At 34.4% G+C, this 25,103-nt stretch overlaps 2 protein-coding genes across 2 annotated transcripts; both read right to left on the bottom strand.

Moving 5' to 3' along the window:
• Positions 1–10: 10 nt before the first annotated feature.
• On the bottom strand, positions 11–18,906 carry LOC133802287 (probable starch synthase 4, chloroplastic/amyloplastic). The gene is made up of 17 exons (XM_062240565.1): positions 18,674–18,906; positions 16,590–16,773; positions 16,020–16,187; positions 14,725–14,806; positions 13,543–14,608; positions 13,412–13,463; positions 12,595–12,717; positions 12,430–12,505; positions 12,170–12,354; positions 11,871–12,065; positions 11,704–11,775; positions 2,417–2,626; positions 1,829–1,954; positions 1,351–1,500; positions 1,047–1,108; positions 744–819; positions 11–610 (listed from the first exon to the last, which is right to left on the bottom strand). Exons 1-17 carry the CDS (start codon positions 18,811–18,813, stop codon positions 431–433), a joined length of 3,147 nt encoding a protein of 1,048 aa, XP_062096549.1. The 5' UTR covers positions 18,814–18,906; the 3' UTR covers positions 11–430.
• Positions 18,907–22,739: 3,833 nt separating this feature from the next.
• LOC133799379 (probable purine permease 10) lies at positions 22,740–24,026 on the bottom strand. Its single transcript, XM_062237400.1, has 2 exons — positions 23,990–24,026; positions 22,740–23,869 (listed from the first exon to the last, which is right to left on the bottom strand). The coding sequence occupies exons 1-2, from the start codon at positions 24,024–24,026 to the stop codon at positions 22,740–22,742; spliced, it is 1,167 nt and encodes a 388-aa protein (XP_062093384.1).
• Between the last annotated feature and the right edge of the window lie 1,077 nt (positions 24,027–25,103).

Below are 25,103 nucleotides of genomic sequence, written 5' to 3'. Positions count from 1 at the left end.
TGCTCATAAGTTTTATAATACAATAACTAATTTGTTGAGAGTATAAACCAATTACAAGATTCCTTACACTGATTTCTGTATGACTCGAAACATATACATGTGATATTGCAAATAGCTAAATATAAACTAAAGAAAATTCAAAAGACAAAAAAATAAAATAAAAAAGAAAGCCTTGATATACAACTGTGGTACTATTTATATGAACGAAATGAATTGTCTATATAAAGAATGAAAAGTTTGGTGAAGGGTTAAAGCATGAAGGACATGGACATCCATTGATGCAGCTTCAAGCCTTAAAAGTTTCATCTGAAGCTGTTATTGTGCTCGGTAGCCGGATCGATGAAGTAGCATAGCAAAGCAACGTTTGTCAGCCAAATCAAAAAAATTGTGTTTCATAGAGAGGCAGATGAGTCGCCTTTTTCAAGTAAGCTTAAGAACGATTTATCAGCGTCTTTGCTCTAGCCACAGCCTTGGAATAGAGTTCTTCATACTGAGACGCTGATGAATCCCAGCTGAAATCCAAGTTCATGACACTCTGAACGAGTTGCTGCCATCCCTCGCGGTTGTTGTTGTAGTGTTTTAATGCGCGCTCTAATGCATTGTTCACTCCCTGTCATTGCAATGATGAAGTAAAACATGTCAATAGATTAAAGATCTCAAAGAAATTAAATCTCAAGAAATGACAAAATTTTGTAGGCAGGTGTTGGATGATAATACAAGTGGAAACATTCCATCAATTTTACCTGTTCATCAGGATTCAAAAATGTAAATCCATTTCGAAATCGGAGAGGTATGGTATCATCATCAACATCAAAGACACTGCAGGATGAGAACAAATCAGAAGTCTATATTATGCAATAATAATCAGGACTCGTTTGGCATAACTTTAATATTTGAATTTTAGATTGTAAAGAGAAGTAAAAGCACATTTTTATTTTTAGTAACGGTTTAGACATTCACTCCTTAAAAAAGATTTTCTAAAGGCACAATTCATTTTTTAAAACTCGTCCACTCTCTTAATGAAGGTCAAGGCATTGGGTACAAACCTATCATGTAGACCACCGGTTTTTCTTACAATAGGTATAGAACCATATCTCATTGCTATCATCTGCACAGAAAACATCGATATGTATAAAATTTAATGCAAACACATGTATATGTATATAGAAACAAAATGGGTACATTCAAGCCATTGATGAAAAAGTATAGACAGTTGAAGTGAATATTGTGAAGAGTTTCGACACTAGTTCAAATTAGATTTGCAGTTTCCATTTGTCAACTAATTTTGATCAAGTCATTTGCTTCCCTAATTTGAAGGGAAAAAATTCATGGGAAGGGAAGCATATTTACCTGTGTAAGGCCACAAGGCTCAAAGAGAGAGGGGATAATAAACATGTCAGAAGCGGCATAGATGGAATGTGAAAGAGACTCATCATACTTCAGTATTAACCGAATATGATCATGATTCTGAAATTGGTTTGCAATGCCCTCAAATTCCCTCTACAGAGAAGAAAACAAGCATATAAATGAAAATAACTTGTCAAAAAACAAAACAGGTTTTGAGTGAAAATAACTTATTGGAAACATTTTTATTGTTCCAATTCTTCTGATTTCTTTGATGCTACTGAGTACTTGCAATGAAGATGTTCTCAATTAAGAAATTGCAAGTAAATTTGCTGTTTTTGGCACTGTCCTGAATCCTGATTTTAAATCAAAATAAACATCCTGACAAAGAATTTATCTACTTGATAATATTCTGGGTATAGTCGTTATTTGAAAGTACAAATGAGTGAAACATACTTAATTAGAGAGAAGAGAAGAGAACCACCTGAATATGTGGTACTGGGCTTGAACCAAGTAATACAAATTGTCCTCCCAGCTCTAGTGTCCTATATATCGCATGTCTGATAAGATGTACACCTTTCTGAGGAACCAACCTTGTGATGCTACCCACCTAAATAATAAAAGAATATATATAATATAGGGTTTCAGATAGCATTTAACAACGCCCATTAACTATCCTTAGTAATAATACTAATGATGACCATGAAAATGATATGTTAACTGATGCTAATTTTTTTAAAAGATGGCCTTCGTGTAAAGCAGATGTATAACTATTACTTAAATTCATAAACCTTGAGCTAAAGAAAAATATAAAAACGAAATCATATCTATAAGGGATTCAAGGCTGTTCCTGTAAGGTTGGAAAAAACAGCAACCATCAACAGAAGCTTGAGAATCAATTGTTACTTACGTCAACTTGAGAAAGTTAAGAAAAATAGATATTCCATGGGAAGGCAATGAATGAAGATAAAAAAGGAGAAAAGGGTAGTAAAAAGGATGTCAATCCTGAACATTTAGGGCAATGGCACAATGCAATTAGCTAATGTTGTGAGGCTTCTAAAAATATAATTACCAAAGGCCTTCTCGGATCGGCCGAAGAAAGACCCAACATCTTTCTTAAAGCTTCTTTGTTTTCTGCTTTTCCATGAAGATCATTTACACTGAACTGTACTTTAATAAAATCATCAGTAGCTGGATTCCATGCATCAGTATCAATTCCATTCAGAACCCCGATGAACTTTTTGGTATGGAAATTAAGTGTTGAATGTAGACCATGACCACCCTGCAAATCATATGGTAAACTATTAAAACGACATTTTCCTTCTTTTCTGTTATAAAACTAGACATACATTGATATACACGGCAAAGATTGATGCTTATTCAGCTAGTTTTATATTGTACATCAAAAGAACAACTATAGCATCAAATCATTTAATCAGGTATAAATTATTCTAATTTACTATTGAAGTTAATAAAATCCAGTAGCAATTTTCTTTAAATCTTTTACTTATTTATTATTATTTTATTTTAAGAAAAGTAAAACATAGGAAAAATCTCTCTTGAATTCAACCAAGTCAGTTCCCAACACAAAAAGAAAAGGAAAAGTGCTCCGAATGTTCCTTTCCTATCAAGATGGATGATATACAGAAAATCACGCTTAACCAAAAAATATATATTAAATTTGTAGAGGTTTATTTTGCATCTTAGTCATCATCTATTTGCATCCAAATGCTTAATGCTGAATAATTTTATTTGGAAAAATGAGCATCAGATGTTCCCCTGTTAAGTTGTTCTCTTAATAAAATATCTCTAGGCAATCTAACATCATCTAAAAGATCTAAAAGCCACAAGTTGCTATCTGGCCAAAAGTGGTCTGCTCCCAAAATTTATTAAGAGCCTCACTTTTGATGGAGGAATACCATGGTTACAAGAGAATCCCACCAAGGGCAATAACATAAACACACTGAACCAAAACACAACAAAAAAACATTACGGAACTAAGTTCCAGTCTCTAAGAAAACAAGAGAAGGGAATCCCTTTGAAACCCTTAACTTTGTTTACCCACAAAGCAACCCATAGCCTAATCTTATCCCACAAACCATTCATATCACTGCTCTATTCCTCAAAAATCCTTTTATTCCTCTCCAGTCAAATACCCCAGAATACTGCGGCCACCGCGGTAGTCCAGAGAATTTGTCCTTTCCTTGCTCCTGCTGACATGGAATAGCAGTAATTTTGCGCAAGAGTGAGGGATTCCCCAGCTCAGCCTAAACTTATCAAGGAGTCTATACCACAAGTTTAAAACAAGCTCACAATGAAGGAAGAGGTGGCTGACATTTTCACTAGCTTTCTGGCACAACACACACCAGCCCAGAGAGATGGACATAAAAGGTTTCTTCTTTTGAAGAAGCACTTCGTGCACATTAAGCCTCCCCCACAACAGCAACCACAAAAAGATTCTAACTTTTGGTGGAACGTGAGCCCTCCAAAGGGTATTTGACCAAATAGGGGAAGGGGTGGCATCATCCTCTCTAAGGGCAGTAAAGGCAGACTTACAAGAAAACAGCCCTGAGAAGTCCCCTTTCCAAATCCTGCAGTCCTCGAGCAATTGACAGGGGCGGCCTGTGTCCAGAATATCTAAGAGACCAACCAAATCGATTAGTTCTCTATCTCTAAGATTTTTACATAAGTGTAGATTCCAATTCACTGGAGTTGTGTATTCTGCCACAAAATGGGATATACAATGCTGTCATTTTATCACATAACCTAGCTAGCCCAGTGAAGGACTCACTTAAAGGCTGCTCACCAACCCAAGTGTCCTCCCAGAAGCGAATCCGGCTACCATCACCTACCTTGAAAGAAACAAGTTGCGAGAAGTCCTCGTACAAAAGGGCTATACCCTTCCACAAACTTCTATGTGTCCCTCTAGAGCTCTTATTAGTATCCCACCCGTTGATATGCATCCCGTACTTACTTTTGATCACCCTACACCAAAGAGAACCTTGTTCGAGGGGAAATCTCCACAGCCATTTCATCAGAAGCGAAGAGTTTCTCAACCACAGATTTCCAACACCCAAATTACCTTTGTTTTTCGTACGGCAAACTACTTCCCAAGAGATTAAGTGATCTCCCTTCCCTAACTCTCCTCCTTCCCAAAGGAAATTCCTAATAGTTCTCTCCAAAATCTCTGTTACATGGCCAGGCATTCTAAACAGAGACAAGTAGTAAATGGGCATTCGTCCAGCCTTCCAGTCGCTTAAACACCTTTCTAATCACAGGTTCCCAACAACTGATCTTCCTTGAATTTTTTTTTTTTTTTTGAAAAAGAAACAGAGGTCAAAAGAGACCTCCTCTCAATAACATTGAGAACCCTCTCTTTTGGCGGAGGAATACCGTGGTAACAAAAATGAAGAAAAATACATAGCCTGGGAAAAAACGTGACCCAGAAAGATTACGACCACAAATACACCCACTCCCTACAAAGGTCCAAAAAGAAAACTCCCTCAAAACCTTTTGATCTATACACCCACGTAGCAACCCAAAATCTAACTTTATCCCAAAGAGAATCCACAGAACAAGAGGACTCTTCAAAGATCCTACTATTTCTCTCCAACCAAATAACCCAAAAAGTGGCCAACATGATACTCTGCCATAAACGAGCCATTCTCTTCCCTCCCTCTAGTTGACACAAGAACAATTGTGAACAAGAGGAAGGGATACACCATGAGACTCCGAACTCATTATCTCCAAGAGGCAAACCCGACCAATCTCCCACAACATAACCCAAAGAATCAGCTTCAGAATGCAGCCAGTTTTCCTCCACATTAATACCCAGCAGACTACTCTTACTCAGATTAATTTTGAGGCCAGGAAAAGGCAGCAAAGGCTTTTAGAATCTGAATGAGCCTATCCAGAAACTGGGTGTTTGCTTCGACAAAAAACAAAGTGTTGTCTGCGAATTGCAGATGTGCGGCTTCTACTTTATCATTTCCCACCACAAAACCATGGAACAAATTTGCGCTTCTAGCTTTGCTCATCAATCTCCCCAAAACATCCACCACTAAGGTAAAGAGAAAGGGAGATAGAGGGTTGCCTTGTCTTAACCCCCTAGACCCGACAATCTTGCCTCTCGGTTTCCCATTGATAAAAATGAAGAAGGAGACCGATTTAAGGCAGCCCATTATCCATTTCCTCCATTTTCTACCAAAATTTTTCTTTTCAAGAACGAACTCTAAGAACTTCCATTCAACGAAATCGTAAGCTTTTTCAAAATTCACTTTGAAAATCACTCCTCTCTTTTTCATGCACCTATACTCATCTACTACTTCGTTAGCTACCAATGCGACGTCCATGATTTGACGACCAGCCACAAAAGCGCTTTGAGTTTCAGAAATCGTCTCTAGTAGCACCTCTCTCAATCTCATGGACAAGACTTTAGAAATTATTTTGTACAGGCTTATGACCAAGCTAATGGATCTAAAGTCTTTAACCTTGCACAAATTTATCTACTTAGGAATGAGACATATGTAAGTTTTCTTGGTGTCTTTATTAATCACTCCATTCTCTTCAAATTCAACTAAGACTTTTATCAAGTCCTATTTAATCACCTCCCAATTTTCCTTATAAACAGCCATCTTGAAACCATCAGGCCCACTGGCTGTCATTGTCGAATTGAAAGACAGCTTGTTTATTCTCTTCCTCCGCAAAAGGTCTCTCCAACCCGTCGAAAATAACTTGGGATAAGCCGCCCCACTCAAGCCCCTCAAAACCCATGAAAGACTGATGAGCAGACCTGTATAAATCTTCATAATACTTGACCACTTCTCTTTCGATTTCAAGATCTTCTTCCACTATTGAGCCATTGTCACACTCAATCTTAGAAATGTAATTTTTTGCAAATCTCGCATTCATCAAATTATGAAACAGGCGAGTATTGCCATCGCCATCCTTAGCCCAATGAAACTTAGATCTTCTCCTAATAGCCCTTTCCTCCTCAAGAATGAGATGCACCCACTCTCCTTTTAACCTCTCCCTCTCCTCTCTAAGGATCTGATTCCACCCACTCCCATGCTCTTCGTCATCTAACTCCTGAATTCTATGCTCAATCGCTTGTTTAGTAGCCGCTTGCCTTCCCAATTCATGATAACTCCACTGTTTTACCTTGTTCTTAACAGCTCCGAGCCTCCTCATGAATTTGTACCCTTCCTAGCCATTAACTTTGCTTTATGTCCACCATTTTTTAAACTCCTTTTTAAACGGTTTATGACTCAGCCATATGTTGTTGATTCTAAAAGGGGAAGGACCCCCACTTAGGAGAAGTATCGATCAAAACTGGGCAATGATCAGAGATAGCTTGAACTTCCATGGATTGACGAACAAAGAGGAAACGACCTCCCCACCATGGACTAATAAAAAATCTGTCCAACCTGTTGCAAATAAGAAACTCCCTGAAAATAGACCAAGTAAATTGGCCATTATTCAATCTCAAGTCTTGTAAAACAAGCTCCCTAATTAACTCATTGAACATTCTCATACTTCTAGTGGTAGTGTTGCTATTAAATTTCTCGTGAGTATTCCTAACGACATTAAAATCACCTCCCACCAACCTTCCTCACACAAACTGCTCAAACCAGCCAGCTCGTCCCAAAACTGATCCCATCCATGTGCTACTAGGACTATATACCCCAAAAAACCACCAACTTTCTGCATTGTCCTCAATTTTAATAGAGATCGAGTGTTCCCCAACCATTGACTCAGTCACTTTAATCCTCCTGGAATCCCAAATCACCACAATACATCCAGATCTTCCTAAGGAAGGGAGACTCACCCATTGTTTAAATCTAGACTTCCAAACACTACCGACAAAAATTCGGTCTATACTATCTCTCTTATTTCTTTCAGCACAACAATATCTAGACTAAACTTACACACCACCTCTTTAATAGCTCTCCTCTTGGAAGAACTACCAGTTCCTCTAATATTCCACGACATTATCTTCATTGAGTCACTGCTTTCTTCCCCTTCTTTGTCCTATTCTGATCATAATTGATGTTAAAGGCCAAATTTTTTAGCTTCCTACTTCCCCTCTTTTTCGTCCCCTTGACCTCAGGTCTTTTATTAACTTGAAGAACCTTATTTGTCCAACTCTCTATTTCTGACCATTTGATTTTCTCATCCTTTGGCAAAGCTACTTGGTTATCCTCCTCCCAGAATTCGTCCTCCTTGGTATAAATACTACCCTGGCTCTTCTCTACCACACATTGTTCAATATCCATGTTTAGTAAGAGACTGACTCCATTGAGATAGAACTCAAAATCCCTATCCCTCAAGATCTGACCCACTACTTTCTGAGCTCAATGGTAGAGTTTTCCTGCCAAGTTAGTATTCCAAACAGCCAATAAAGAAAATAATGTCTGGATTGATTATCCAGGGATTCAAGAGCCTAGTCCCTCCCACTTGGGTTACAACCCTACCAACTCCTTCCTACCTCAAATCAGCTTACACACTCCCTTATATCCCTACCCCTATTGGTACTAACGTGTACCTGTCGCACAACCAAGCTAAACTCCCCTAACTAACTCCTAACCATTCCCCAAAACCACAATCAGCTACTGCTAGCCTATCTTAAGGCCTCCTACTCCTCCTAGCGTAAACATACGTAATAGGTGGCCTATCAATACCGCCTACCAAAAGTTTCACCTTGTCCTCAAGGTGGGAATCTGGAAATTGCTCCCGTATCACATGAAAATCCTCCCCAAGTTGCTTCAAACTCACGCAAATTCTCCAACTAAATCAATGCCTGAGGTGCTTCTTTATGGGTTCCTGGCCTCACTCCAACACCGCTTCCGACACCAATAACCATTCCAAATCCGATGTCAACCCAAGTGGCAAAGTCGTGGCTTGCTGATTTGGACCAAGGGTAGCACGCAGCAATGAAACGTGAAAAACAAGGTGTTTTGTTGCATCCGGAGGGAGCTGGAGGAGATATGCTGCTGCTCCAATTCATTCCAACACAGGAAACGGGCCAAAGAATCGTGGAGACAACTTTTCATTGATGCGTTTGGCGACAGAGCGTTGACGATAAGGTCGCAATTTAACATAGATCAAATCTCCAACTTCAAAGTGCACATCCTGACGCTTCCGACCTGCTTGAACCATCATCTTTTGCTGGGCCCTGTGTAAATTCTGCAATACTAAAACATCATCTCTGGCTCGAAGGTTCTGCTCTACTGCCGAGACCCTAGTGCTTGTTGGCTCAAACCGAAGCAATGGAGGAGGGTCTCTATGATAAAGTGCACGAAACGGAGTCATCCCCGCGGATGAGTGAAACGAAGTATTATACCAAAACTCCGCCCAAGGCAGCCACTTGGCCCATTGAGTAGGTTTTGATCCAACAAAACAACGAAGATAAGTCTCCAAACAGCGGTTAACCACCTCGGTTTGCCCATCAGACTGAGGGTGGTACGCTGTGCTCTTCTTCAAGGCTGTACCTTGCAAACGGAAGAGTTCCTTCCAAAATAGATTGAGGAAAATCTTGTCTCGGTCTGATACAATTGAGCAGGGTATGCCATGAAGCCTCACCACCTCTCGCACAAAAACTGTCGCCACAATGACTGCAGAATATGGATGTCGAAGAGGTATGAAATGACCATACTTGCTCAATCGGTCTACCACCACAAAAATAGAGTCAAACCCATTCGAAGTTGGCTGCCCCTCAATGAAGTCCATAGAGATATCTTCCCAAACCTGCTCAGGAATAGGTAATGGCTGCAATAAACCAGCTGGGGACTGTGCCAAATACTTATTCTGCTGGCAAATGGAGCATTCAGCAACAAATTTCTGTATATCTTTTCGCATACCTCGCCAGTACAAGTCAGCTGCGATGCGTTGGAATGTTCCAGGTGAGATTGGTTTCGGAGCTGAAGAATTTTCCCCGTCCAAAGCCCGCCGTTGCCAATCGGCGTCCATGGCAGTGGTCTCTGTATTCGGCTTCCCCGAAGCTTGCATCAATTGAGCCAGATGAGTCACCACGAAGTCCATTTTCTTCTCCATTGCAGGTAACCTCTGCACCTCAGTTTTTAGCACCTCCATCTCCGTGGGAAATTGTTGCAACTCTGAGCGAAACTCCTGCAATTGACGGTGAACTTCCGAGTGGATAGCTTCGACCCGTTCTTCCAAAACCTCCAACTGAGTAGCCTTCTTTGGTCCCATGGTGATCGAAGTCTCTGATACCACTTGGTAGAGTGGTCCTGCCAAGTTAGTATTCCAAACAGCCAACAAAGAAAATAGAGAAGACAAGAGAGAAGAAAATAAAGTTTGTATTGATTATCCAGGGATTCGAGAGCCTATTCCCCCCCACTTGGGTTACAACCCTACCAATTCCTACCTCAAATTACCTTACACACTCCCTTATATCCCTACCCCTATTGGTAATAACGTGTACCTGTCGCACAACCAAGCTAACCTCCCCTAACTAACTCCTAACCATTCCCCAAAACCACAATCAGCTGTTGCTAGCCTATCTCAAGGCCTCCTACTCATCTTAGCGTAAACATACGTAATAGGTAGCCTATCACTCAAACGATGAACTTCCTCTTCCACCATCTCTTCGATTGCAGAATGATTTTCAAGGTTATCCCTCCACTCCGCCCAATCTTCTTGCACCTCTCTCAAGATACTTCTCCTTCCAAAGGTTTTTCTATTTTTGTTCCTGGAATAAACCTTCAGCTTCGTTTGGTCATCATCACTATTGTCTACCATTGTAATTCTCAGAGTTGGGCCTTTTCTAGGGCTGTTTGTAGTCGGACCAGCTGCTGATTTTCGGGTTGAAGAATGCTATCTTACCTTTCGGTTTAATTTTTTTCAATTTTCCTTTAAAGAGTTTTGGACCTCCCTCAACGGGTGCATTCTCTAAAGTAATTAATTCATCACTGCCTCCTTTTCGACAGAGTTGGGACAATTCTCTGCCTGCTTCCTAACCCATATACTACCATTGCCACTAATGGGACAACTCTTGGGGTGAATATTCTGCTCTCTCAACTTGAATAATCTTAAAGTAATAAAGTTTCCATCATATGGCAAAGTGATGGACGCCGGAATAAATCCTTTAAAGTCTCCAAATAACCTCAAACGAGCATGAGATACATCTTTCATCTCTAAAGACCATTTGTCCACATCCATCAGCCCTCCACATAGAGCCCCTATAACCCTTAACACATGGATATTCCAAATATTCAAAGAAATACCATCAACACCGATCCAATTATGATGACAACTGACTTTCTTCTCTTCCGACTTCCGATTGCCGACTGCCGACTCCAACTTCAAGGGACAATAGATATATTTGTAACGTCAGGAATAAACACCACTCCTTTAGAGATCAAAGCTTTTTGCATAGCTACAGTAGGACACTAGAGAAAAGCTCTATCATCATACAAATAAGACATCTTGACATCAACTCCTACTTCCCGTTGTATGCCTTCAAGAATAACTTTCCAAGAAAACTGGCTATCATTCCGCATCAATAGAATAGCATGGCCCTTCTTACTTGATAACTCATGACTATCAAGGTTCGTATGACTAATGTCACCCTCACCCTCACCCTCACCCTTCCTGGTTACTACAGAGACCCAAGATTTCTTGGAGACCTTGTTATGTAGAGGAATTCTCCTCTACGTAGTCCTGTCATGTCTGACATCTATGATCTAGACAATTAGTCAACTCCTTCCAACTCGATTCCCAGCCTCATTAGGTAGAGTAACACTTCTCAAAACATTATTTTTCAGTGTGGAAACTTTGAGAAAGACGCCTCTTATATACCTAAAGCATTCGATGAACACATTCCCAGTGTTATTTCTGAAAAAACGCTTAAAGCCCTTCTTATTCCCATCCTTCAATGACAACAAACTCCGGATCTCTTCAATCAACCACCTTGCACCATCCAAGGTCAACGTAATCTCATACCCTGACAACCTTGTTCGGTCGCACAAGCGAACAGCCACTCCATCATTGGAAATGGTCAACATGAACACCTTATGTTCTATTTTGAAACTCTAATAACATCTGAAAGCATAACTAGAATTATCAATAACAGAACCACCATTTCGTCCAATTTCAGTGTGGAAAAGGAGTTTTTCCTTCCCCTAACTAGTGGGGTTATGGTAATCTCTCTTCCTTGCCCTCCCATGACCGTAAGGACCATGGGAAACCATCATACACAAGCCTGACACTCACTCAAACGAGGGAAGAGAACAGAGCATTTTTTTTCTCTAATTTATCCATTATAATAAAACGCAAAAAATAAGATAAATGCGCAGAAGTCGATATGAAGCACCCATCAACTATATTGAAAGATTATACCTCAGCAGTCCGAACCTCCTGTGCATAGGTAGGTGATACTGTTGTGACAATGTTAGAAAAGACAATTGCACCCTGCAAAACATTATAAAAAGTTAAAACAAAAGGTTCAGAAAAGTTTGCTTCTAGATGAATGTGATTGATAACATACAAATCCATAATTTCGGTACCTTTACGGGATTCACCCTATCATGTGATGAGTTGTCCTGCATTCTATCCGGCCTATTAAGCTGATGGACATCAAGACCACAAGATGCCAATTCAGAAGCAGGTGCATTCCCTTGGTACTCAAAGTTGTGGCAAGTAAAACATATTCTTGCTGAATTCAATCCCTTTGGAGCATATAGATCCCAATATAAAGGAGCCTAAGAAAGCAACAATGATGTTTATTAGTTACATTAAGAGAAGTAAAAAACAATATCAAATTTTGAAGAGACAAGAACAAATTGCAGATGTAAACAATCCATACAACAAAAGCTGTCTGCCAATCATGGCAATGAATTATGTCTGGTTTCTTGCCAGCTTGAAGAAGCAACTCAAGTGCGGCTCGGCTGAAGAAGGAAAAACGTTTGAAATCATCACGCTCTCCATAAAATTCTCCTCTTGAAAAGAATTTATCAGGATGAAGAGGGTCAATAAAGTAAACGGGAAGACCTGTGAAACAAAGTAACAGTGAGAATGATGTACACCAAAAAATACTGTCTAAAGTTGAGTTTTAAATTTCTTAACCTTCAACAGTGCCAACCCAAACTTTGTTTTTGTATAGTCGACCATCAAAGTATGACTCTACCACTGTATCTAGTTCCTGTACAAGTTGATGGTTACTAAATAAATAACATTTCATGAAACCAGGTTTTTAGACAATATGCCCTAAGTATAAAATAACAAACTCACTCTTAAGTCACGAATCAGTTCATATTTTACGCAGTCATATTTGGGGAGAACAATCTCCACAAGGTGCCCCTTCTTTTGAAGTGATTTACCAAGACCAGCCACAACATCACCCAAACCACCAACCTGTAAAATAAATATTAAATAACACTTACTTATTAGAGATAAAATCAAGAAAGAAAACTGATATTATATATTTAAGTAGATAAGTTATGTGGGTTGAATAAAAGTTGATAATTAAGCAGTTACATTTGTTGTCTTTAAGTAATAAAAAGAAAATATCTCATGTAAGGTCTATAATAAGTTTTAATAAAAGTTAAAATGACAAACAGCAGAGCCATTTAAAGTTAAATACATGCCACCATTGTGCTTGTTAAAATCCCATATTAAGTAAATGAACAACAAGATCACTTTAACTGATAAAGCAGATATAACCCAATCCCTGTACATGAATGTACCAAGAAGAACTAATGAAAATAGAAGAAATGGAAGACCAGAAAAAATCACATTGTCTGCAATCTAGAAGCAATACTAAGACAATAGATGTCACAAAACTCATACACCTAAAAATGAAGCCAAGCCTATCGCATCACACTGAAAACATCCTTGTGCATACACGAATCTGGGAATAAAGAAGCGTGTACACTACTTGTGCATACACCACACTACAGGTACCAGTGGGTAAAGAATAATTATGGATAGACTCAAAATGTGATCACTATGTTCAGGGTTTCAGGTAAATGCAACAAGAAGATTGACAAGGCATAGAAATGTAAACCTGAGAGAAACAACGAAAAGACAAAAACTAAGCTGAACTCACCTTAGCTACTGGTGCCATCTCTGCTGCAATATGAATGACATGTAATCCTGGACTAAAGAAAAATAAATGAACGATTAAACAACTGCAAGTGAAATATCTATGTAATCTACAACTAAAATATGATGATATACCTTGTTGGTGATGAAGTCAGCCTGAGAAATGTACTCAGGGCTTCTCGTTCATTCTTTTCCTTGCAAGCCATATATGCATTGCATATTCGGCCATCCCTCTTCCACACCATTTCCCTCAAGAGAGTTGCATCATTTGATGATATTTTCTTTTCTAGCAACCAACCATCAATCATAAGCAATAAGCGGCTCCAAAATTCCCAAGGCATATCATCAACAGGTTCATCAAGTGTCCTTTTCTTGCTTTCCTCTTTCAGACTACTAAGTGTATCTTGAAATTCCTGAATAGATTCTTGATATAATTGAATATAAGAATGTATCTCATCATCAGACTTTTGAAGCCGATCCTCCATCATCTTAATCTTTTGTTGCATCAAATCATTATACTGCTGCATTTTTTCTGATGACAGCTTATAGACATTGGCTTCTTCAAGAGATTCTTCTAACTTATCGACCTTCTTTCGAAGCTCCTGATTTTGCTGTAATACTGTGATGGCCAGGTCTGCTTGTTTGGTTGCCTTATCAAGCAGTACTTGCAAGTTTTCTACTTTCTCCACCAAATCATTGTATTCAACTTTTAAAGTAGAAAGCTTTGATACATCTTCCTGTGAAACTGACAATTTAGATTCTATCTCTCTCAGAGAAGACTCCAAAGAGGCACGTTCAGTTTCCAGCATCATAACACGCTCGTCAGTACTCTTTACATGACCAAGTTCTTCTTTAAGTTTTTCTAAATCATTCTTCAGAGAGAGATTTTCTGACCTCAATGATTCAAGCTCCACAGTAAGATTGGTCATGCTACTTTCATGTGACAGAGAGATTTCACTTAATCTGTCATTCAGATTCTCACCACCATCCTTACGAGTGAGGGAGTCTCGAAGCTCCTGTAACTGGTCTCCCAAGAGTTCCACATGTACCTTTTCTTGGGTAGCTACTTTAATTCGTGCATCAGTTTCCGCCAATCTCAATTCTAAGCTATTGATCTCTCCTTGCAACTCCGCCTTCTCAGCAACAATTTTTTCAAGCTCCTCAAGTGCTCGAATCCGAGCTTGGTTGAGAAGAAGGATGTCTATGTCAAGAAAAAATATAAATGAAAACATTTCTTGGTTATGTTTATGGAAAAGCATAAAGCTAAAAGAGAAAGATCTAAAATGAAGCTACATAAGACAGCAGAATATATCCTACTTTTCTCTGCATTTTTTATCATTCCTATCAAATCTTCAAGTTTAATATCCGACACCGTCTCTGCTTCATCCACATTGAGAACCTAAAAGACAAAGACTAGTCAAATGACAGGAGACAATAATTTAAAGAAAACTAATTTTGGTCAAAGAAGAAGAAACTGCTGGAAGCTTACAGTATGTGCAAGCTCTTTATTATTACTTTTTTAGTTAGAACCAGAGACTATATCACATTACTTAAAAAGTACAATCCAGTTAAAATCCCACACTCAAGACAATGACACTAAATTACAAAACAATCTCCCTGTCCCTCAATAGATCAAAAAACAAAAGACTATTCAAACTAAAATGGGCATGCTAGAAGTTTTAATATTCAAAAGAAGATTCCAAACCACAAAACAGGCATCAAAGATAAGCGAGGAAGTCAGAAAATCATTACCAATTAACAAAGAAAACTAATATATAATAATATGTTTTAAATAATTACTAGAATTTAAATCTCCAGGGAATGTTCTTCTTAATCTCAAATCTAAGATCACCATATAACTCTCTATTTGGCATCAATCACCTCTCCTCATATCATACTCCTTTAGGATAGCATCATCATTGTTGGTCCTCAGAAGATATTTTTGAGGGCACCCCTATTCCTTTACATAATAATTTTATTCAAATTTTGTGTACATGTGTACTTATAAGACATTATCCTATTCCACTTTCCCACTTAAAATACACTTTATTCTATGACTATCAACCCCACACACACACATATACTGATGTCAAGGAAGAGAAAATCTCTCTTCCAACAACTTGTCGATTCTTCTCCTGAGATTAAAAAAATTTGCTCAGGAAAACAAATGATCCACTTTAAAAGTACAAGACAATCTCTCTGGATGGATACACTAATTTAGTTACATTTTTAATCAAATAAACAATATTTTAACAAAATGTAGCTCAATATTGCACGTGCATCACTTTGCATGTTCCTATAATGACTCAAATACCCAATATTCAGGCTCAGCCACTCAGAAGAAATTTAAGAAATGCAATTAATTTCCTTCATATGAAATAAAAATGGATAAAAAAATTTCTTTCCTTTTAATGAAACAAAGACTGAGTGGTTAAGAAAAGAATTACCAATGAAGCAACGGATGATGAGCAGTCCATAAAAAATGAAAGCAATAAAAGACTTAAAAGGTTAAGAAACAAAGATCGGTCTTTGCATAGAATATATTACATAGTAAAAGTGATTCTAAATGTATATTTGTAATCACATTGTATAAATCAGGGCAAAGGCAATACCAAAGATTTTAATTCATCAGAAGCAATTAGACCGCTCAGATCTTTTGCTTCATCATGCTTCATTTCTATGGTATTGGCTGCATCATTGTGCTTCATTTCTATGGTATCGGCTACATCATTGCGCTTCATTTCTATGCTATTGGCTGCATCATCATTCACAATGCTTTCCTGGTTCAAAATTTTATAATCAATGTTAAATGAGAACATAAAATAACTCAGCAAAAACAAAATCAATTAAGGACTTTAAAAAAAACCCTCCACTAAAAATGATTATGGATACATATTTGTATTCATTGTAAAATTTTGGGTAAAGCAGAATACTGAAAATTTTGTCTCATTAGTGACAATTACACCGCTCAAATCTTTTGCATCATCATTATTGGGTACATCATCATTAGAAATGCTTTCCTGATTCAACATTTAATAATCAACGCTACTAAATTTCCTTTTCATATAAGATCAAAAGTAATAAGGAAACAATAAAATCTATGAAAGACTGAAAAAACTACTAAAAGCGATTATGAAGACAAATTTGCATTCACATTGTAAAATTCAGGTAAAGCAGTTTACCATAGATTTTGTTTCATTAGTGACAATTGCACCGTTCAAATCTTGTGCATCATCAATAGAAACGCTTTCCTGATTCAAAATTGGAACACTAGCTGTTGAAGCAATGTCGGAATCTTGGTCAGAATCTCCACTTATTAAAGGCTCGTGAGAAGCTTTTTTAGACTGCTGTCTCTTATTTGGTGTACTGCAAATTTGAATAAACTTCTTAGATAGATAAAAGATCATGTGTAGAACATTCTAGCCACGTATAACACAAACTAACAGAAGTTTTGGGCAGTCACAAGTTCACAACCAATATGCAACAATGTCGCTATCAAAGAGTAAACAAATTATTAATTAAAAAAAAAACAGAAAACAGAAACACTTTGAAAAAAAAAATCCATGTTAGGGCATTTCTGTTTTCATTCAGTCATTCAGAAAACAGAAACACTTTGAAATGATAGTCAGAATACAAGAAAACTTGATAACGGACCAAAATTTGAGCCAATTACTCTTGTTTTCTCAAGAACATAGACAAACTCAAAAGTGATGACTAATGGGATAGATAATTATTCGGATTCAGAGAATAGGCACATAGAAGAAGCAAATGTACTGACACAGCATCAGCAATGAATACATTTTACATGCTTGGTCTCATTTTCTTCACCTCTGCATAAAATCAATACAAGCATTCAAATAGCAATGCAAGTGGGCCTAAATGCAAAAAACTCGAGTTGAATTTTTACAATTTGACCTTCTAATTACAAGACAACAGGCAGTAAAGAACCATAATTTTATTGGGAGTTTTCATTTCCCTGCCTTCCTATTCATCTCATCCTGATAGTATTCTGGCCACACGCTATAATTAAAGAAACCAAATAAACAGATTTTATCACACCTGAAGCTAATCAAACAAAGCACAGAAGGAAATTATACAAAGCTTAAGAAGCAAAGGTCGTTCAAACTTCAAAATTTGCAGAAAACTGAAATTCCAAAACCAATAACCTAAGAGAATTTAATAAGTCTGAGCAACCATTCATTCTGATTTCATTTCCTATCTATGAACCATAATCCAACACCCTTTATTCTAATAATTCACCATTTTTCTTATTAAAAGAATAAAACAAACTCACTTTCTATCTCTTGAAGCAATAACTATTAGTATTACTTCAGTGAGTATAACCATTCACCCTAGTTCCACTTTCTATATCAAACCATAATCTGACAGCCCTTTTCTCATTTTAAGATTGAACGAAAATCACTCTTCTTTGTTTCAAAACCCAAAAAACTATTAGCATTACCTCAGTGAGTACTCTACTTTCATTTGATATTGTCTTCTAGAGACATAGCATAATCTCTTCAAGAAACCCAAACAACTACTGTATGATTTATTTGAACTCTGTTCAAGAACTTACTGAGTGGAACCACTCATTCCATTTTCACTTTCTTCTAGGACGATAATCACAATCGAGCAATACCATCAACCCATTCCATTAAACTCAAAAGATGAACACAAATCATTCTTCAATCTCTTCAAGCAACCCAAATAGCTACCATATAATTTATTTAAAATCTATTCAGGAGCTCAGTAAGTGGAACCATTCATTCCATTTTCACTTTCTTATAGGCCCATAATCATAATCTAACAAAACCATCAACTTATTCCATTCAACTCAAAACATTATCACAAAACCACTCTTCAATCTCCTCAAGCAACCAAAATAACTACTACATGATTCATTTAATCTCTGTTGAAGAACTCAGTGATTGGAACCGCTTATTCCAGCTTTCACTTTCTAGGACCGCAATCACAATCTAACAAAACCATCAATTAACTCATTCGATTCAACTCTGCTCAATAACTCAGTAAGTGGAAATTGTAGAACCATTCATTCCAGATAGTTTTCACATTCTAGAACCATAATCACAATCTTACAAAACCATCAATCAACTCATTCAATTCAACTCTGTAGCGAGTAAGCAGAACCATTCATTCCAGTTTTCACTTTCTAGAGCCAATCACAATCTAACAAAACAATCGACTCACTCAATTCAACTCCATCAATAACTCGATGAAATCAACCATAACAATAAAGTGAGATTACCTGGGATTACGTTGTCGCATTTTACAAGAAGCAGGAAATAATCGATAGGAAGAAGACAAAGTGAGACGGGCATTAGAGTGGTTGCAGCTGAGTCCACTCAATCCCTGGTTTAAGAACAGAGTTGACAGTCTCACCGCCATTGTTTCCAATCTCCCTCTCTCTCTCTCTCTCTAAGGATTATAGAGAGAGAAACTCTTTTGAACTCGTTACTTCTCGCCCGAACGACTCTTCGATTAAATTAATAAATAAATATGAAAAAGAAAAGAAAAAGTGCATGATGTTGTTGAAACTGTACAACGTCCCTTCAAAAATAAAATAAAAATAAAAATTAAATTATCTAAATCGGACGGCGGAGAATGCGTGAACCGGTATCAAGTCACATGATGATGGTGTTGATTAAGATTAAGGTCCGTTTGGTTACTTTAACATAAATTGGTTTTGGGGACTGTGAGAATTGATTCTCACCCAAACACCACCTTAAACTCCAAGCAATGTTTTAAAAAAATAATAATTATATATATTTATTTAGGGGCTGTTTGGCAAAAGTTTTGTGTTTTTGTTTCTTTAATCAAGAAAATAAAAATAAGTTTTTTATTTTTCATTTTTTTTATTTTTGAAAATAAAAACATGTTTTTTAAATAAAAGAAAATTTTTGTAAAGAGGAGAGGAGAAAAAATTAAAAACATCCAAAAGTTGTTTTCATATTTTATGAAATTTTAATTAAGTTTTTAAAAAATAAAAAACTAAAACAATTTAACCGAACATATTTTTATCTTTTATTATCAATTTTTTATTTTAATAAACAGAAAACCATTTAAAAAATGATTGCATAACGGGCCCTAAGTTTTTCTTGTTCGTAGAATCTAGAGCACATTATTACTTCATTAATATTTAATCACCTCATTAAGGTTAAGCCATGCACTATTACCCAAAAATATATTTATTTACACTCTACATTAAATTAATAAGAACCTTTTTATAAAATATTTTATTTTCAATTATTTTTAATAGAGTTATTTGCGGCAAAAATACTCACTGTTTACCGAATGTAAGATTTAAATACACAAAAAATTTTGTACGAAAAAATACTCAAAATTATTAAAATGTAGCATTGAAATACTCGAATCTTCAAAAATACCCAAAATTGTTAAAATGTTGCACATTTACTATCCAAATAGTGAAACAAAATTAATACAAATGTATTTAAAGTTATAAAAAACATTGAATTTATATAAAAATATAAAAAATAGCATAAATTAAATAATAATTTTATTTAATGAAAATAATAAATAAATATTATTTTTATTATATTAACGTTTTTCAATAATTTTTTTCTCTTTTAATAATTTTTTAGTTATTGGTTTTTCTTTTAACTATTTTCAATCAAAAATATTTTTTTATTAAATAAATTATTTTTTAAAATTTAGAATTAATTTAGGTTATAGTTATATATTTTTAAATAACTTTAATAATTTTAATAACTTAAAATACATTTATATTCATCTTTTATAACTATTTGGTAGTAAAGGTACACGTTTTAACAATTTTGAGTATTTTTGCCGCAAAAAAAAAGTTTGGATATTTAAGTGCTACATTTTAACAACTTTGGTACTTTTCCCATAAAAAAAACTTGAGTATTCAAATATTATATTCGGTAAATATTGATATTTTTACCACAAATATTTATTTTTAATAAACAATTTAGTATTAGAATTTACTTATTCTATTTTAAATTAAAATATACGAGAATTGATACTAAGTTACTAATAATTTACACCAACAATAATATGATACTATTTTAGAGCATTGCCATATGTGTCCCTTAAAATTTTGTGGTTACTTATTTTACAAAGATATATTTTTTTTTTATGTAAGTACCAACCCTACCATAAAATAGAATCTTAAAAAGATTGTTAATCCCAAAATTTATAATCATATTTGCTCCTATTAGTAGGGACATCTTTTTTTAGTGACAGAACTATTCTTGGCTGAGAAACTTTTTAATAAACAAACAATTACATATAGTTAGGAGACAAACAATTATGATTCTAACATATTTAACTCCACCAATGCTATAACAAAGATTCTATATTTTATTTTATTTTTTCTACATTTTTGTTTTTGTTTTTGTTTTGTACATGTACAAGATATATATTTTATTCCAATCCGGTGATTTTTGAAAAAAAAACATCCATTTATGATATATATATAGCTTACTGACTTATAGTGTAGCTGATTTGTTCTTTACTTCTTTATTTAAATAATTTTTTTTGAAAAATTGGAGAGAAAAGGTGTGAAACTATGTCTTTGTTGTGAGATAAAAACTGGCATAGCTTGGAGCTAACATTCTTATGTGTTAGTTAAAATATTTATTTATTTTAAATGAAAAAAATACTTAAAACTGACCAAATTTCATCACTAAAAGTTCTTGCAAACCTTACTCTAGCCCTCACTCAAATTATTGGCTCCGTCACTGCTTTTTCGGTACACAAAAAAATTATAATCTCAAATTTTTTATATGACGGTATACATTATTATTATAGTATACATCTCTCTAGTTTTTAGAAAATTTCAAATAATTTATAGTGTAAAAAACATAGTTCAAAATAGTAAATTGTACTTATATCATAAATTATTTGAAAATTTTTAAAAATAAATTATTTAAATTTTATTCTCAGTACCATAATTTAAAATATCTCTAAAACTCAGGAGAAGTTTGTTATTACATCAAACATTGTCCATATAATCTTTTTTAAATTATAACTTTTGTAAGTGCAAAAAATAAGTGTATATACATAAAAGATAAAATCATTTCATTGTAATTAAACTAAGAAATCAAATCTATCCAATCAAAAAAGAGATAGTCATAATAACATTGTGATGAAGAAGTTAGTTAGTGCGGCATACATTTACACTTAAAAGTTATCATAAAAATCTGAACTACCTATTTAAATTTTTACCAGATAAATTTTTACCAGCAACAAAATACACATAAAAAAATCAAGTCTCTAACCAAAAGGACATAAATGCAAGTCTTAAGTGAATAAATGCATGTTAAATTTGTTGCACGTCTATTTATGCTAGATACAATCACGTTCATTGCACATTTGGTATATTTTATTAATTTTATTTATAGAATTTATTAATTATTTTTATTAAATTGTCATATAAATTTGTATCATTGTCATAGAATTTTAAATATATAAAAATATTATATATAAAATATTGATATAAATATATTAAATGAAAAATTAAACTAAAACATTATTTCTAATTTAAAAAATATATATATATAATATGATAATATTTTTAAACAATGATAATTTTTTAATAAAAATTAAGATTATGTATTATATATTATAATTATAATGATATTTTATAATATTTAAATTTATATTAATATAAGTATTAAATATCTGATCTTGTATTAAATATTATTATAATAATAATATTTAAATTTATATTAATATAATTAGTAAAAAATTAAGATTATATATTATTATCATAATAATATTTTATAACATTTATATTTATATTAATATAATTATTAAATATATAGTCTTGAATTACATATTATTATAGTAATCATATTTTATAACATTTAAACTTAATTTAAATTTTTATTAATTTAATTAATAAATATATATTTTTAATTAGTTTTAAAAGTGTATTCCGTTAAATATTTAGAATATTCTATTTAAGTTAACAAAACAAACCGTTAAAATAAAAAAAAAATCGTTATCTACACATTTTTTATATAGAAGAGAAATTATATACAAATTGACAAATGCATAGTAAGAGAAATTTTATAACTTATTAGTTATAGAATTAACAATGACAAAATATAATAACTAATCATTGCGAACTAATAGTGAGAAATTACTTACAAACTAATAGCAGTTGCAAAAAAAAAACATTTTTGAATGATAATTCATTTTGTCTAAAAGCCAAAACAATCAAGAAATGAAAAAAAAAAACCAAACATGTAGTAACCTTCCATTAAAGATCATTTTTATACAAAGAAAAAGTTGTCAATACATGCACAAAATACATAACCAAATTTCAATCAAGCAATGTTAGAATATTCCTCTTGAGAAGCTCTAATTTCTCCATTTGCATTTTCACTAGGTGCTTTTGAATTGTAACTGTCAACATAGTCTTGATAAACATATGAAATGAAGCCCCAAATGGCCAATACCAATGAAATCACCTTCACTCCATACATTTTTTCATTGAAGAAAAACACAGCTAGGATTGGAACCATTGGCAAGCCCAAAACACTAATGGCATTAGAAAAGAGTGAAGACACCTCAAGAATCAATCCTATTGTCCCAATGAAAAAAGCTTGCCATGATATAGCTGTCCCAACCAATGTCATGACATAGGACACTTTCCCTAACCGAAATGCATACATTTCATTTCCCAAATTTTTCCATTCGCTGCTTGCAAAAAGTCCCAGAAGAGAAACACTCGTCGCTAGTAATGATTCCAAGATTGTGATATTCATGACGATGGAGAAAGTTTCCCTCTTTAGTACTTTTTTGATAACAAATTGTGTCAAAGAGAGCAACAAGCCATACACAGCGGATGCAGCCACCGTGCAAATGAATCCGATCACATACTTTCCTTTGGAGGAGACACCATGCGCGCCTTCTTCAGGATCGACGTTGAAGATGAGGAGAACAGAAGAGATGGTAAGCAACACAAGAGAATTGACAATAAAAGGAGTGAACTTTTGCGAGTTGAGAAAGAAGGAGAAAAAGGCGTTGAATGCCAATTGAGAAGCCGAAATGAGGGAATACGTAGAGATTGGAAGGTAAGAAAGGCCAATTGAATACAAGAAACAATCCGCGACTAAAACTATGCCAAGAAAGACACAAACTAGTACAAGAACTAGAGATGATGTTGGTGATGAGCTGCTGAAAGTGCTTATAATTTCGCTCTTTCGCCCTGCAAAGCAATAGTAAGGAAGGAGGATTGGAAATCCAGCTAGTTGAACAAGTGTTGCCATCCAATTACTATTTCCACCTTTGGCAAAATACAATCTTCCTAATAGCATTGCTGCTGCTTGGCCTGAGATGAGAAGAAAAGCATAGAAAATCACCCTAAGCCACTGAAAATAGTCCCTACCTCTAGAACTTGGTATCGATTCGTACTCGTTGTTACTTGTAGAGCCAATAGAATTTGCTTCCTTAGCTGAAAAAGTTTGCAGATTTGATGATCGCCATGAGTAACCATTCTAGAAATATCTTTCCTTTAAGAAAAAAAAATACTAAACATATAGCTATAAATTAGATATGAGATTATGAGACTTACCCATGATTTTGAATTTCAGATGATCATCTTTTTCCATGTTTTTTTTAAGAGAAAAGGTTTGATGTGTAACCTTTTTAAAAATATGGCATTGTTGCTAAGTTCTTGGAAACTTAGTTATAAGATGGCTAAATATGCTGATTTGTGACTTACTCCTTGTCTTCTAATATGATTCTTTATTGTTTCAACGGCAGCTGAAGAAATATCTTATAATATTATGTTTGATGGTACATTATGTTAATTGTGTAATTAATTAGTCATTAATAAACTCATTTAGCACAAACAAATAAGAGAAGTACAAAAATATTTTGGTTTGGTGAAAAAGACTACTTGAAAAATAAATTAACATAATAAAACTAGTGAATAATAAAAGGAAAACTGATGTAATGGTACTTTAATAGAAAGGCCATGAATTGAAACATGAACCAGACTCTATTTAGAATATATATAGAAGATTTCTTAATAGTTACTAGGTAAATATTATTTTTCAACATTAATTTTGAATTAAAATTTTTTTTTTGCCATAATTAATATTGTTTTCAACTAATAAAAAACACTAGCTATAATAAATACACGTTTTTTATAAGGTAACCCTTCCACGAATTTGAAAAAATCAAAATTTATTTTAAGAAATATTAATTAACAACTATAAATATGAATTATTGATCTTAATTCAATAGTTAAGATTAAAGTAATCATCCATAAATAGTAACCGTGCACTTATATATATATACTAGATACAAGCAACGTGCAATATACACGCTTACTTAGTTTTATTTATAGAATTTATTAATTATTATTATTAAATTTATATTAATGTCATATAAATTTTAAATAAATATCCTTTAAATAATTTATTTATTTTTGTTTAAGTTTATGTTTGTTCTAGTTTTTGAATTTAGGAGTGACAACAAGATTATATGTTTAATGTAATATTAAATATTATACACAGATTTTAAATTTAAGTTTATTGCTAGTTTAAAAAAAAAAAGTAATTTGTTGCTAATTAATAATAGATTATATTATATGTTTAATATGATATTATTCTAATAAGTAAGTTTACGTTTAATTAAATTTTATTTAAGTTAAAAAAACGTATGATTTTATTATTTTTAAA

This window comes from Humulus lupulus, chromosome 9, assembly GCF_963169125.1.
Source record: "Humulus lupulus chromosome 9, drHumLupu1.1, whole genome shotgun sequence".
NCBI classification, from domain to species: Eukaryota; Viridiplantae; Streptophyta; class Magnoliopsida; order Rosales; family Cannabaceae; genus Humulus; species Humulus lupulus.
The sequence above is the reverse complement of the archived record's forward strand: the minus strand, read 5'-3'. Positions and strand labels throughout refer to the sequence as shown.

Coding starts and splice junctions, on each gene's coding strand:
- LOC133802287 (XM_062240565.1), bottom strand. CDS start 18,813: ATGGCGGTGAGACTGTCAACTCTGTTCTTAAACCAGGGATTGAGTGGA. Junction 14,807..16,019: donor CTGATGAATTAAAATCTTTG/GTATTGCCTTTG, acceptor TTTGTCTTTTAG/GTTCTCAATGTGGATGAAGC. Junction 611..743: donor TTTTGAATCCTGATGAACAG/GTAAAATTGATG, acceptor TTGCAATGACAG/GGAGTGAACAATGCATTAGA.
- LOC133799379 (XM_062237400.1), bottom strand. CDS start 24,026: ATGGAAAAAGATGATCATCTGAAATTCAAAATCATGG. Junction 23,870..23,989: donor TCTGAAATTCAAAATCATGG/GTAAGTCTCATA, acceptor AAACTTTTTCAG/CTAAGGAAGCAAATTCTATT.